General features: G+C 37.6%; 1 protein-coding gene across 1 annotated transcript in view; it reads left to right on the plus strand.

Moving 5' to 3' along the window:
* slc49a4 (solute carrier family 49 member 4) overlaps nucleotides 1-10,472 on the plus strand; it is a 53,446-nt gene extending 42,974 nt beyond the window's left edge. Inside the window, exons 8-9 of the mRNA XM_067444238.1 lie at nucleotides 659-841; nucleotides 8,615-10,472. Of these exons, the coding sequence (XP_067300339.1) occupies nucleotides 659-841; nucleotides 8,615-8,730 (299 nt within the window). The 3' untranslated portion in view covers nucleotides 8,731-10,472. The remainder of the gene's footprint in view (nucleotides 1-658; nucleotides 842-8,614) is intronic.
* The last annotated feature ends 5,978 nt before the right edge of the window (nucleotides 10,473-16,450 follow it).

Below are 16,450 nucleotides of genomic sequence, written 5' to 3' on the forward strand. Positions count from 1 at the left end.
TTCTTCAAAGAATCCTGAAACAAATGCATCAATCCAGCTTTGCCATCACAGGAATAAAATCTGTTCAAATTTAAATTGTAATGATACTGCACAATTGTACTGTTTTACTGTTTTTTTTGATCAAATGGCCCTTTTATACTTGGGCCATTTTATAATGTGCGGTTGGGCCATCCTCTGCACTGGTTAGAACCAGTTTGCGTTCTTTTAAGACAGTGCTGTGCAACCACACGTGGAGTAGCTTCTATCATTAAGAATGAGAATAGTTTCTATAGCAAAGTGTTTTTGGCAGTTTTAAGTAAAATTGGGGTTTGGAAATGAAAGTGTATTTAATATTGGAATAAAAGACAATGTATTACAATTTCCACACTTCATTAAACTTCAGCTGTGCTAAGATAATAAGAAAGGTTTTCTGTAGTACCAACTTATCACATTATAATCATTTCTTAAAGATGAGGTGTAACAGTGTTTTCGTAGCTGATTAGAGTAATATCTGCTGAAATGGGTTTTTGCCAGCACGGGGAAAAAAATTAGAAAGCTTTTTTCCTCTCAATCATTTGCAAAGTATTTTTCATCCTGTGTAAAGAAGGTATTATTCTAGAAATGGATTTAAGAATCATCCTGCTCTCTCTCTGTTTTTCCTCTCTTTTTGCTCCTTTAGCCACTCTCTACACCTCCTGCATCCTGGTGGGTATCTTCATCAACAGTAGTGTGCCCATCTTCTTGGAGCTGTTCATTGAGACGGTTTACCCTGTGCCTGAGGGCATCACCTGTGGAGTGGTCACCTTCCTCAGCAACCTCTTCACTGGACTTTTGCTGTTTTTCCTCACCTTTTACTTTACAGGTACCTTATATTATTTAAAGCTTTCACCCAACCTAAATAAACATAATCACTTGACAGGTATGAACTTAGACTTAGACTTAGACTTAGGACAGTGGCATTGTCCTTCTCCTTTATGATGATTCACTTTCAGTGAAAGGCTGTTCACATGGGAAAAAAGTACAGGGAGATTGACTTGTCTGCCCTATTTTGCTGTGTAAATAGAAGCTTCTAGCTGAATATTGATGAGTCTCTTTCTGACTGGTTTCATTGGATTGACAGGTTGTCCGTGATAGTTTTATTCTAGCTCTTGTTGGTGGACACCGTTTGTCAGATCAACACAAAGGCTGTATGTTTTCATTAACAACGTCATGAGGCAACACATATATCATGTACTGTATACACATGATATATATATATATATATATATATATATATATATATATATATATATATATATATATATATACGCATAGATAACATAATGATTTCAATTATTATTATTATTATTATTATTATTATTATTATTATTATTATTATTATTATTATTATTATTATTATTATTAAGTATGGTGGTGATGTCCAGGTCACAGTTAATTAAAATTAAAATTAAAATTTTATTTTGCATAAAGAAAATGCAATTTACTTTTTTTTTTTTTCAGACTTTTCAGACTTGAAAAGATTTCTGATTTTATTTTCAGGAAAATTAAGCACATTTATACCACAATTATTCATAATTCACCTGGTATTGTGTCTAATTTTTTAAAATGATGATTGTCATTAATGTCACGCAGTACTTTTCCCCTCCTAAAATCTTGTTTTCCACTTTATTTGTTTATTTGTTTGTTTGTTTGTTTATTAACAGATAAATATTAATAAATAAATTTAAATTAATTTGTAATGAATTCAGTATAAGGTAGTTGGACAAACTCTACAAAGATGTATATATAAATAATATGAATATATATATACATACATACATACATACATATAATTAATATATATAAAATAATAATACAAATGCAATAATATAAATATTTATCAAGTAATATAAATGTATAGTCATCGTAGTAGACTTGTTTTTATGCATTACAGTAATGAGATTTGGGGATTTAATTTTCCCCAAAATAATATAATATTATTATAAAAAGTCATAATAGCAATGCTAAATATTTTTATTTTGTAAAACTTTTTTTTCTTTTTCGTTTACTTGGACCAGTAAGTAACCACCTAGTCAACACTAAGAATATCCTAGAAACCAAATAGATCATCTCTGAAACTTCATAGCCATGTCTAGGAAAACACCCACAAACCCACTTGGGGGTGGTAAGTTTTTCACAGGCAAGCACCACTCACCATTTCTTTAGAAATTTGTGTATGTTATTAATTATACTCGTGTCAACCTCTGTTCACACGGACCACTGTCAAATCCAGATGCCCCTCTGTGATACGCATCTCCCCATCCTGTCAGTGGTGTTGAGCATCTAGCTGACAGGTCCCTGTCTTTATGAGCGGTCAGGTTGTTGGACAGCTCCCAGGTGTCAAGAAAAGCTGCGAAAATTCAGTCTTCCTGCTGATTCCTTGGAGAAGATTAAACTGAGATGAGTGAGCTTAACTGGCTCATCCTTTCAAATCTGATTGGGTTATCGGCCCCAAATGAAGCCACGAGATTCGTTCTGCCTTTGTGTTGCTGTCAGAGCCGCTGTTGCCCGCCAACACCGTGCCATGGCTGAAAATAATGTTGGAACAATAAAGTCTCTATATATAGAAGGTTATTGCGTTGGCATTGCTATTGAGTTTTGAATTCTTTGTCTCTGTTTAGGCCAAGCGGTGTGTAGGTGCTGAAGAGATGATGGATGGATTTCTGTTTGTTTCATCAGAACCATCCTGCTACCTCTCGCTGTTTCCACTGGCAGAAAGCCCTTTTCGACATAATAGGTTCTCTGTTAGCTAAACTGCACAAAGTCCTCCTCTTAAAGGTGTAGTTCCACTTAAAATTTGACACTTGGGGAAATAATTAGAACTTTAGACAGATGTTCAAAATGATGTACACGTGCATTTAATGAAGACTCTAGTAATATCACCTTTGAACAGCATTTGTTCTGTTGTTTTCTTTTCAATCGCCTGTTTCCTTCTGTATTGAGCCTGCATCGATATCCTTTTATTTTCCGGATTCTCGTTTTTTGAGCCACCCAAGGTTGTATTGATGCGCTTTTAAGAATCGCACCTGCCTGTGACTGATGATACATTCACAAAAGTCTTATATTTTCATTGTATTTACTTTAAAATGAAGTGAAAGGGATGTGCTTCATTGAGTTACCGTTGCTGTCCTTCCCAGCTGGCCATTTAAATTGGCAAGGTTGGTTCATTCACCCTTAAATCCGAAAGCTGTGAATAGCTGGTAAAGATTGAACGTTCAGCCTTTTTTGATTGTGGGGCTTAGTAAAGGCCATGTCACCTACTGTTTGAGGGTGGCCCGTCTTTCAAACGGCAATAATAAAATGAAGGGTCCAGTAACCTTTTGTAGAGACCTAGAGTGTGAACTTCCTGATGGGGTATGCCTGCTCTAAACTCTTTTTACAGCATTCGATTTAGCATGTTCAATTGCCTGTGAAGGTAAACCTTCAGCAAACTTAAGTTTCCTATAGAGGTTTTCACACCATTCTTAAACCTGAGTTGAAGATGTATGCATTTAAAAAAAAAAAAAGTATGTTTACTATGGATAAAATATGTATGTTATATATATAATATAAAATACTTTTCAAAAAATATTAGGCACGTTAGTATTTTCACCACCCCCCAAAAACGCTTTTAAGTTATTTATATATTTTATATATTTTGCTGTAGTATACAGTAGGAAATATCAGAATAAGAACAATACAAATATAATGTATTGGAAATGTACATTTCCAAACATTCCTTTTGCTATTAATTGTAATAAACCAATGAGACTTTTGAATGCACAAGGAGCTCTGATCTCACCATCATTGAGTCCATCTGTGATTACATGACGAAAAAGAAAAAACTGAGAGATACTAAATCCAGAAAAACTGTGGCAGCGTCTCCAAGATGTTTGAAGAAACTGAACTGCCAAGTTACAGTACAGAAATGTTTTATGCACTTGTGTAAAAATGCTGTAAAGTTATGATGCTTGCAAAAATAATGTCAGAGTTTAATATAATTTATTTATCAATTAACCAAATCAAATCAATATTTGGTGTGACCAGCCTTTGCGTTTAAAGCAGCTTTTGCGCATAGTTTTTCAGTTAGTTTTGCAGGTCTGTTTCTCGAACCATCTTGTAAACGTTGCTGCAGTTCTTCTGGATCAGTTTTTTCTGTTTCTTCATGTAATCACAGACTTGATAATAGTGAGATCAGATCACTGTGTGGATCATACCAGCTGTTGCCAGACTCCTTGTGCATGCAAAAATATCACTGGATTATTACAATGGCATAAAACCTTTTTTGTGTGTGTGAAAATACTAGACTTTTGCACAGTATTGTATATAGTTTTCTTAAATATAATTGTAATAATATTTAATTGTAATAATAATTGTAATACAATAATATAATTGTTTTTTCTATAATATAAATTATTATATATATATATATATATATATATATATATATATATATATATATATATATATATATATATATATATATATATATATATATATATATATATATATATAATTTTTTTTAATTTTTTTTTTATTATTATTTATTATTATGTTTTATATATATTTACTCCTTAAAAAAAACAAAAAAACATTTATATTTAGAATAACAGCTTGACCATGTTGCCAGGCCAAACCTGGTAAAGAAATCAATCTCTGAAGTGCCAAATATAGGTCTGGTTTAATCTTATAAGGAAAAAGCAGAGCCTACAGACTGTCAGTCAGCCTCTCTTGATGCTGCTTGGGGCCAGAGCAAAACATTAAACTGAGCTGAAATATGCCATCAGTCTGCCAGCCGAATGGGGAGCGATTAAGAATAATTACAGCAATAAGAGGACCATCTCAGACACCCCAGCTCGCCTGACAGGAAGTAAGGAGCCTTGTGGGTGAGTGAGAAGACATTGGGCCGCCCGGTCACGACGTGAGACAGCGACTGTAGGATATTTCCTCTCATCCCTCCCTCCTTGTCTTCGCTTTTGTCCCAGCACTCCGTGTATAAGAGATTGTGTGTGTCACAGTGAGTGGCCTGTTTACACCGTCATTCCACCTTGGCCTTTTCAGCACATTACAGCCCCTGAGACGATGGCAGAAAAGAGACAGGCTAAATTGCACCCTTAATAACAACATCTCTGCATTCTGCCGTCAGGTATTAAGAGGAAGGAAATGCGACATAACAGTTTGACTGCTGCATAAACTGACAGACAGGATATAATTGCTGTGCTCCCATTATTGCTAGAGAAGGAGGGAGAAATCGAATCCTTTAAACCAACTTCTTTTGTATTCTCCATAGCGGCTCTTCCTTAGGGACAGGTTGGGTGCACTGTCCAAAGATCTTCCTTCTATTAGCGCTGGAAGGGTTGACGGTTGATGACTCAGATTTTTGGTGGGCGTCTGATTGGATTACCCGAGCCTCGCCGAGCCGCTCTCTTCATTAACATTCGCTGCAGACGTCCCGTTTGGTGATGCTACCTCTCTCTTTTAAATTGATGAGACTGGGCCGGGCATGCAGCACAGCCATAATAGCCAGATAAACACAACTCCATTAACCTGCCGCTATACCAAACGCAGCTGAAGGGCTAGTAAGGCCTGATTAATGAGGGGGCTTTTGGAAAGAATCCCCGCTTCCCATTTCTTCATGTCGGCACAGCTCTGTCCTCCGCCGTACTTGGTTATGTTGACTGTGCTGCATGGCTAAATCATATCATTTAGCCCAAATGGGCTCAGCAGCTGACCCAGCATGCATTTCACCTTCTGCCATCGATTGCGGCTCTCACTTCAGGGGCAATTGATCAACCTGTTATCTGGATATGGGACGCCTTGAAATTGAAATCCACTTCTCTATTAAATTAAGTTGCGCTCTTTCCTTTGTCCTCAAGGGTCTGTATGTTTGACCTGGTTTGTGTTATATTCAACCCAGCACTCTATCAGAGCCACAGCAGCTGGTGTGAAGCTTTCATCTATTGAATCACTGCTGCATTTGTCAACTCTGAATGTGTTTGCACTGCTCTCGCATGCTGTTTTTTTAGTGTTATCCTTTTAAAAAGTATCTTAATATTAATGCTCACTGCATGTGCAATGATTCTATTGCTGGTTTAAACTTCAACCTTAATGTAAAACCTTTTGTTACTTTAAGTGCCCTCTGAAAGAAATAGAGCGGCTGTGGGAAACTGTCTTTGCTATCTCGCATAGTGTGGGGTACTTCAAACAATTATTAGTATATTGTGTTTTTCTAATCCATTTGCTTTTGGTTATTGGCGCATGACCATGTGTGTGGTTTGGTCAGAAGGAAATGAAGGGCTGTGCGTTTATAAGAGCCTACTGCATTTAGTCAATGTGAACTGCTGTTTGTAACCACTTGCAGCTCCGTAATGTAGTGAAATGGGCCATATATATATATAAAATAGTGATTTTTTTTCTTCATAATTGTGTAATAGTGAATACATATTCACATACACTCACATAAAGGATTATTAGGAACACCATACTAATACTGTTTGACCCGCTTTCACCTTCAGGACTGCCTTAATTCTATGTGGCATTGATTCAACAAGGTGCTGAAAGCATTATTTAGAAAGGTTGGCCCGTATTGATAGGATAGCATCTTGCAGGTGATGGAGATTTGAGGGATGCACATCCAGGGCACAAAGCTCCCGTTCCACCACATCCCAAAGATGCTCAATTGGGTTGAGATCTGGTGACTGTGGGGGCCATTTTAGTACAGTGAACTCATTGACATGTTCAAGAAACCAATTTGAAATGATTCAAGCTTTGTGACATGGTGCATTATCCTGTTGGAAGTAGCCATCAGAGGATGGGTACATGATGGACATAAAGAGTATCAGCAGAAATCGAGACTCATTAGACCAGGCAACATTTTTCCAGTCTTCAACTGTCCAGTTTTGGCAAAATTGTGCAAATTGTAGCCTCCTTTTTGTATTTGTAGTGGAGATGAATGGTACCCGGTGGGGTCTTCTGTTGTTGTAGCCCATCCGCCTCAAGGTTGTGCGTGTTGTGGCTTCAGAAATGCTTTGCTGCATACCTTGGTTGTAACGAGTGGTTATTTCAGTCAAAGTTGCTCTTCTATCAACTTGAATCAGTCGGCCCATTCTCCTCTGACCTCTAGCATAAACAAGGCATTTTCGCCCACAGGACTGCTGCATACTGGATGTTTTTCCCTTTTCACGTCATTCTTTGTAAACCGTAGAAATTGTTGTGTGTGAAAATCCCAGTAACTAAGCAGATTGTGAAATATTCAGACTGGCCCATCTGCCACCAACATCCAAGCCACGCATAAAACTGCTTAAATCTCCTTTCTTTCCCATTCTGACATTCAGTTTGGAGTTCAGGAGATTGTCTTGACCAGGACCACATGCCTAAATGCATTGACGCAACTGCCATGTGATTGGTTGATTAGATAATTGCATTAATGAGAAATTAAACAGGTGTTCCTAATAATCCTTTAGATGAGTGTGTATATATATGATGTTGATGTTTTGGCCTGAAGCGCCACCCTCCACCTTTCAACCAATCAGCCAGATTTGCTCTAGTTACCACAGCTGCAGCTACAAACGTTCCTGCTGGACTTGCCAGCCTATCTGGCAACCTCGAGTCAGTACATGCACTTTATTTAAATGTCCATTTAACATAAAATGTCTAAAATGAAAACAATCTCGTTGTTAATAATAATAATAAGAATTTGTTACATTTATATAGCGCTTTTCTAGGCACTCAAAGCGCTTTACATAGAAGGGGGAATCTCCTCAAATGTGCAGCACCCACCTGGACCAGAACGCCAGAACGCTCACCACACACCAGCTGATTGGTGGAGAGGAGATAGAGTGATTAAGCCAATCATTATATGGAGATGATTAGCATACAATGAAAACAGTCTCGTCATTGTTGCTCTCTACACTGTGATAAATTCTGTAAAGGTTCTTAGTAATGTTTTTTTTTTTTCATGGGTGCTTAGGTGCACAAATTTATTATTAGAATTATATGGACTCCTTATATTTGGTTATTTGGTTTCTTTTTGGGGTCTCCAATGATCCTTGAAGCTTTCAGTAAATACGGTTTTGTGTACTGTTTACTTTGGTTATAGCAAATGATGTGTGTAATGATGACTCGGGAGCTGCACTGTTGATTCCTATTGAAATGACTGGAGTGTACCTAACCCTTTTAGACCAATTTGGCTTACATTATTTTTATATGTATCATTTTTGTTACTGTTTTTTTTTTTAAATTATGATAAACATTCTATCGTTCAGTTGAATTGATAGTATTCCGTGTGCTAAATGCTGTCATTTTGATTTTAATTTTTTTTCTTACATAGTCAAAAAGCTATTTAGGTATTACCAGTTTATGTAGCTTTATTTAAACACACATTTGCATTTGTTATATTAACTGATACTTACAAATGTGAAGATGCCTTGAAATTTTAGCAGTTCAAGGAATTCAGAGCTGTGGGGAAAAACTTTTCTTACTTTATTTTTTGATGAATAATGAGAAGGAAAAACGCTATTTCCAAAAATATGATAAACACATGTATGATCTATCATGCATTGAGGTATGTGATGTCCAGCGCTCTAAATACTGTCAACCTTGCTATTTTGTTTTTCAGAGCTGTCCTGGTTAAACTGGTGTCTGACAGGATCCTGCATCTTCAGTCTCCTGCTCCTCCTTTTCTTCAGGGAATCATACGACCGCCTCTATTTGGACGTCTTTGTCTCTGTCTGAGCATACAGAGTCCGTTATTATCAGCAGAAGAAGACTGAAGGCTTGTCATTTTATGGGCAATATATTCTAGCAGAGTGCACAGAAAGGGCACACAGCATGTTGCTCACTTGTATGGATCTGTTTTTTTTGTTGTTTTTTTCTTTCTTCTGAAAGATGTTGTATTTGTGAAATATATGATCAGCAGTGGTGGCAGTGCATTGTGTTAGCATCGTAACTAACATTAGGAATTGAGACCTGACTACGGAGAAAAGTAGTGTTGATATTGACCTTTCTACTTGACGTTTTGCCTTCTGGATGCACATCCATAAAATTTTATGTGACTTTTTTTTACTTTTATTATTTAAACGATCAACGGAAATGATGTGTTTACATACTGTCACAATATAAGGGACCCTTATTGCGTAAAGATGCAAGCAAACGTGGATCTTCTCATGGATTTTGCAGTGCCCCATGGTGATGGCTCCTCTAGTGCTCTCTCCACATCTAATGGGAGTGTAATGGATAATTATAGACAAGCTCAATTAGCCGCCTGCCGGGAGCTATGGCCGTCTGTGGACCGGAGACCTCTTAGAGCTGTAGTGTCACTTGTAAATAGCCTGTGAGAACCAAGCTTTAATTGACCTGTGATAGGTCTGTCAATAAGTGGCATATGCCGTGGTTCGTCAAGTCTTCTCGTTTTCCTTATCAGCCCATATTATGCAAAGGATTATTCACTCCGCTGTGAGGTTTAACTAACCGTCTTGCAGCGATCGGTCCGATTCTGTGTCTTGTTACCTCACAATGTCTGAGGGATCTATATTCATGTTCCGGTAGCCATTTGTGTTCGTCTCAAGCTGTAGCATGCGCACAGTGGGTGTCAGTTGCACAAACCTTTTTACAGAATTTTTTGCAATTGATAAAGTTTTAAGAACAATTAAATGTAATTTATTAACTCATTTTAGGGATTAATTCACTAATATTGACTATAAGGGAATAATGGTTTTTATGTGTGAGCGTTTAAACATGGCATTACTGACTGCTGGAACAGTACAAAACTATACACCAGCAATAATAGCCATGTTTGGTAGCCTTTCGTGATTTGTGGCACAACCTCATGCAACGAGTGCAATATTCTCTCTCCCTGTGGTATGACCCTTGAACCCACTGGTCAGTTCTCTCCTGCGTTCATCATCACCATACAAATGGAGCTCATCTGAATCTGGACTACTAATGTGACATTCGGTGGCTTGACACTTTAATTTAGGATGGACATCAGTGGAACTGATTGACGTTATCTGTGGGAAAACACAACATTTCATGCACACGTTGAATACTTTCAGCCCTCACATTTCCACAGCTTTGCAACTGAGAACTTTGGACAAGCACACTTCTGTTCTCCTCTGGGAAATGCCTGCATGCGAATCACTTTTTCATGGTTTTCTGTACGGAATGGTTCTCTCTTTTACCTGTTAACATTGCCTTAATTAACAGTGACCTTTGTTCTGTCCTCCTGTCCACTGTGATGTGTGTGCCATGCTGCAGTCGGTGCTTGTGCTCTGTTCTGTCACTGTAAAGTTAATAAGTGGCACTGGAGGGGTGGACATGCCCTGTCCATGTGCAAATACATTTTTAGCACCTTATTAAAAAGATGTTTTTAAAATGGAAACATCCTCCTTATTTTCTTCTCTGTCATTGAGATGTTGACCCAGCTTGAAGTATGTAATGAGAAACCATAAAATAAAACAAATAGTTCTGACTCTGAATTATGATTGGATGAGACATGTACAAAGGCGTCATTAAATGCTACATTGATTGAAATGTTGGCATTTAGAGAACATGTGCCTGACCTTTGAGGAAACAACTTTTTGGTTCCACTAAACGAATCATCATGAGCGTCTAAATGTATGAGCTCATGGTTTTGGATTTTGCACACGCTCGCAATGTGCGCGCACACACACACACACACACACCCTTCAAAGCATGAGATCATAGATGACATCAGGATTGAGAGTGGGCGTACACAGCCAGTATGTGTTTACTCCGGATTTGTTGTTAACATATTGTGCGGTACACCAGCCAAAAAACCTGTGGTTTACATGCAAGCCTATAGATTATTCTTATCTGATAAACATTCTCTATTAATTTTGCCAATGTAAAAATTCATAATGATTTCGATTAGCAGTTTAATTGTCATGTAATGGAAAGTAATTTATTAATATTTTGTTTGAATAGGCCTATTTGAGTTCCTTTTAGGCTTTAAAAACTGACAATGATAATAAATATATAATTTATTACATTACAAAAACAGTAATAATAATATAGAATAATACTATTTTAATAATTATAGTTTTTTTTATTGTCTGTTAACTTTCCACTCACATTGTCGTAAAGAATATAAAATAGATAATAATGTGTATAAAAGTGTATAAAATATTTCACTACATTTTGTAGTTTTGTGTATATACTATTTATTCTGTTTCCAATGATATATAATAAGCCATTTATCTTATCTGTCACCGTAGGTTTACTAACAATATTTATTCTTACAGAGTAATAATAATATAGAATAATGCTATTTTAATAATTATAGTTTTATTTTATTTTATTGTTGGTCAACTTTCCACTCACATTGTTGTAGAGAATGTAAAATATATAATATAATATGTGGTCACCGTAGGTTTACTAACAATATTTATTCTTACGGTTTATTCTTTAGCATCATAAATCATTATAAAAATTGTGAATATGTACACGGAAACAGTGTACACCATGTTTTAAAGTCATCTCCACCTCCCAACCCTTTTTTAAAGTATTACTTTTTCAACTTTTCCCCTTTCACCGAATGAAGTATTGAAGTTTCTTAAGTTCTTTTTTGTTTCACAGCACTGCTGTCGGAGCATTGAAAGAACATTGATCCCTTTCTTCATCCCACCATAGCTGAATACCAAAAAGGAGCGTTTATGCTTGTCGCGTCAACTTTTCAGCACAAAAAAAGAGCCTCGGATTCAAGTGTTACTTTTCAATGTTGACAACAGTAGCAACAGGCATCCTGGGAGAAGATTGTCTTAAACAGGTGTTTTCATTCAGTGACAAGCAATTTCATAAAATCCATTTTGGCTTTGTTCCCCATCCATGCGCTCTGTTCCGCCATGGTTCCTGTTCTTGAGCACATGACACACGCTCGGTTGTAAACAGAGATCACTGTCAATCTAGGTGACACTTTTATAGCCATTGATTTGTTTTCTGTTGCAGCTTTCAGTCCTCACATGCTCTGTATGCCCTTTCATGTTTCCGGCAAGACGTTTCCCAGCGGACGACTTCTGCGACAGATGAACAGCACCCTTGTCCTGTGAAAAAAAGTAAATAAAATACTAAAATATTAGATGGTTGCATTCGGTTTTAATCAGTTACAGTTGTGCTCATAAGTTTACACACTCCTTGCTATACCATTATATTTAGCATAAAATGAATTCACACATTATGTTCAAAGGTTGAATGAATGATGCATTTATATAATGCTTTACTATCCACATTTCAATTGACATTTATTTGTACAGCGCTTTTTTATATCGTCATTTCAAAGCGGATTTATAGAAAATGCATGTGTCTACATTACAGTGATCTGTTATCAGAGGTGAGTGTGTCCACGCAAATCACACGGTTAGCTAACTGTGTGATATAAGTCATTATTACAGATTGTGAATGTATAAAAATGTAGCATTGGTGCATGCTGATTCACATTCATCGCAGGAGGTTAAGGCCTCTCTTTACAGGTGTTGGGGCATCTGAAGTCTTATAAGAGCCTGGATCCCAACTGGAGCTGACATACTCTTTAGTTACCTCAGAATGGGCATCCCGAGATGTACTATTGGTCAACAATTGGTTAAAGGAACACCGTTTTAAGAAATAGGGCTTATTCAACTTCTTTCCACTAAAGTCGCTGCTAGCTTAGCTTAGCATAATGAATGGAATCCTATGTTGCCAGTTAGCATGTCCCGAGTAAAAGTGATCCAACAGGTGAAGCACTGCTACGTGGGCGCAGAGATATCACGCAACACATTGCGATGGCTCAACAGCCAGAGGACGTGAGGATGAGAGCCGGGATATCTCTGCGCCCATGAAGCAGTGCTTCACCTGTGCTTCCCCATAATATAGTCCCAAGTCAATATCTGCCTAGGAAATCGCCTAGTCTTAATCTGCATCACTATTTGTACTCGATGTGAATACGCAGGCCACAAGAAGTAAGTATGTTTTTTTGTTTTTTTTTGGATCACTTTTATCATGTTAGCTGGCAACATAGGATTTCATTCATTATGCTAAGCTAAGCTAAGCTAGCGGCGACCCTGCCAAACTAAAACAATGCACGCACTGAGACAAAAATGCATTTGCCCACATATCTAAATGTAGGAAAGAAGTTGAAAAAGCCGTTTTTCTAAAAACGGTGGAGTGTTCCTATTGTATATTAAAATGTAGTTGATCTCAAGCAAGTTAACAAGTGTCTGTTTTTGATAAGCTGTAGATATTTATCTGTGCATTGCAGTTACTTTAAGGTTACGTGATTGCAGTAAGCACCAGATGGCTGGCAGGGATGTGCGCAACATGATCACAGAGGCATTACCAGCCATCTCGCTCCAGCCCTGACTGTGATAGCCCGCTGCTGAATGAGAAGGTAGGCATGGAACCCACACTTTGAGCAAATCAATAGCAAAGTCCAACAAAACATAATGGAGCTTGATGATAATCAGTGAGCATGTTTGGATGAGGACTCTACTTGGCTGAATCTCATCAAGGTGAGTCACTTTCGTTCCAAGAACAGACGGGAGATGGAGCGAGCAGACGGCGTGTTTGGATTCAGTTGTGCGGCTCTAATGTGCGGAGACGTGGCTAAACCAAAGCAGCATGTCTCGAGACTTCAAGCAATTAAGAGATCCAGGCAAGCGGAAACGCAGCGGTCAGGAGAGTGACGAACTCTTTGATCACGCTCTCATCTCGTTTTAATCCCACAACACCTCTGCTCTGACAATGAAGGAAAGCTGACTAGCATAAGCTGGATACACTGGCATAAACCACACTAAATATGCATTGTTTTAAGACCGTTATATATTCTGTTTTGTTTCAGTAGCTTAACTGGTAGCACAAAGCTGAGGTCAGGGGTTCAGTTCCCATGAAACACATGCTGATATCATCTGTGTCAAGTCACCGTTATTTATATAGTGCTCATTCTCCATAAACGTTGGGTGGAAAAGCCTCGTGAGAAACCAGGCTCAGTCGGGGACCAGTTCTCTAAATGTGGATTGATATTATTCAAACATTTTACATCCAGCTTCTTCAGCTTGAAGCTTAGGATACGACACACCGGCTTCAGGTGTCTGCATGTGTAACAGTGCGGTTAACGGACATCTGGATTATTGTTTTTTTCCCCTCATAAACGTGAGAGAACCGCTAGCAGAAAGGAGACCTGTGCCATTACATGGGCTCGATGGAGCCAGACAGGTCAGCAGTTATGACTTTGATCTGATCAATCATGAGAGTGCTGGACGGAAATGCCTAGAGGTGTCAGAGGTCCGTAGCTCCATTAACCTGTCCTTGCGGCAAATAGGGGCTGAATTACATAGCTTTACTGCTACAACAGCTGCTGCAGGTGCTCAACTGTCAGGTTGGAGCGCATATGAGATGGTGCCAGTCATAATTAATCATGTAGCTCATTATACAATGTGACTTACTGTACACCAAGTACATGACATGTTCAACCCTGCAAGCTTTCAGTTTCCAAACCAGGTCTTTAAAGGGATAGTTCACCCCAAAAAGGAAAATTAGATGGTTATCTGCTTACCAGCAAGGTATCCAAGATGTAGGTGTGTTTATTTCTTCAGTAGAACATAAATTAAGATTTTTAACTCCAACCGTTGCCGTATAATGCATGTCAATGGGGTGTTTTCTATGAGAGCCACTATGAGAGTAAAAAACACACAGACATACGAATCCATATTAAATTAGCCTGTGGCTAACACTGTTTTAAGACAGGTAATGATGGGTTTTTGTGAGAAACCAAACAGTGTGTTATTTTTTTTACCTCATATCAGACGAATCTCATCTTGTATTGCCAATGCCATTGTGCCTCGAGTCTGTGCAGTCAGTGATATCAAGGTCCTGCTCACACTCCCGCAAAATCGGATAGTACAGTTTACTGCAGAACAACTCATTATGTTAGTGTAAAACAAAGTTATGGAAATGTAAAAATTGAAGTTAAAGCTCCAATCTCCTCCTGAAGAGCCAGAAAAAAGTCAGTTGCCACCTCAGTGACTACTCTCAGAGAAACAATCACTCATCTGTCAATCATGATGTCACACCCCCATTTTATAGCGTCAAATAACTAACTAAAACAAAACTTTCACTTTTGAACACTTACATGATAAAAACTGGCTAAAATGACAAACCATTTTTGGAAAAAAATGTGATTTTATTCAGTTTGTCTCACGTCACATTACATTACATGGAGAGGGTGGCCGTTTATGATCTGTACTGGATCCAGCCACCTGGGGGCGATCGAGATGCTTTGGCTTCATTTTTTAACATAAAAACATACGATCCCGCACACCCTCGCAGTCCCCCAAAAAAACAAGAACCGACCAGAGATAACATTATTGGATTACATCATGTATCATTCTTGGTGAGAACATTTTACAGTTCAATGAGTTTCAACACTACAATAACACGTTTCATTTTCGCTCTGTCTACACAGTGTATGTGAAGGCGCTGATGACGCATGATGTCTGTGTGAACAGGCTGCGCAGTGGCATGCAAACACCGAATGCAATGACTGAATGTACATTATATTGTTCTTCACCTTACACAGACAACATATTTATACAAATACATTAAGACGGCTTAGCATGGTCATTGCTATCAGGATATAAGGACACTTTCAACCAGCATAACAAAAAAATGTTTCTGAGAATCACCAACTGCACATTTTACTTTATAAATGACAAAGACGTTATTCCTGCAGTTTTCCATGTTCCTGCGACCCCCTCAGACACGACTTCATGCACAGCATCATGTGTGAAACCAACAGCATCTTTTCTATTGGTACAGGGACAAAGTTGCTTTATTTAGTGAATAGTGACTGGTGTTTGTTACCTTTTCTTCTATTTTAAAGTTTCATGTTATGAGTGCTTTTTTCTATCAAAAGGTTCTGAGCGATTTCTGTTTCGCAGTCACACAAAAAAAACTTTTAAAAAAACCTTGCAGTATGTTTCCTGACGGAAGGTTGTAGAACTATAAAAAATCAGTTCTGTCACTTGTTCTTCTTGTGCACTGCAGTGTAGATATGTAAAAATATCTTCCTTAAACAATAAAAGAAACTTTCTTAATAACAAACGTTTGAATAAAGTTTAGACTTTTCTATGTAGATGTTAACTTTTTATTTTCTGTTATGAAACTCTGCAAAATTTGTGCTAGAGATGTTCCAGTCAAATCAAAGTTTTCCTTTATTTTTGTTTCAGAGCATGTTTCAACTTCAGGCAGTAGATTAAACAGTAAAGTTTTGTTAAATAAATGCCTCCCTAACCTCACGCTCTTCAAATCAAGTTTTTTTTTTTTTTTGTTCTATTAATTTTCTTTGTGCAAAATATATAATAGAAGCTACATTTAGCTCCATACTGTATTGGCTTAGTGAGGTAATTTAACATCATTTGGTCTGCTCCTGCTTTCATTAATAGGAATACTAGGACCCTTTATC

Source organism: Pseudorasbora parva, chromosome 5 (genome assembly GCF_024679245.1).
Source record: "Pseudorasbora parva isolate DD20220531a chromosome 5, ASM2467924v1, whole genome shotgun sequence".
In the NCBI taxonomy this organism is placed as follows: Eukaryota; Metazoa; Chordata; class Actinopteri; order Cypriniformes; family Gobionidae; genus Pseudorasbora; species Pseudorasbora parva.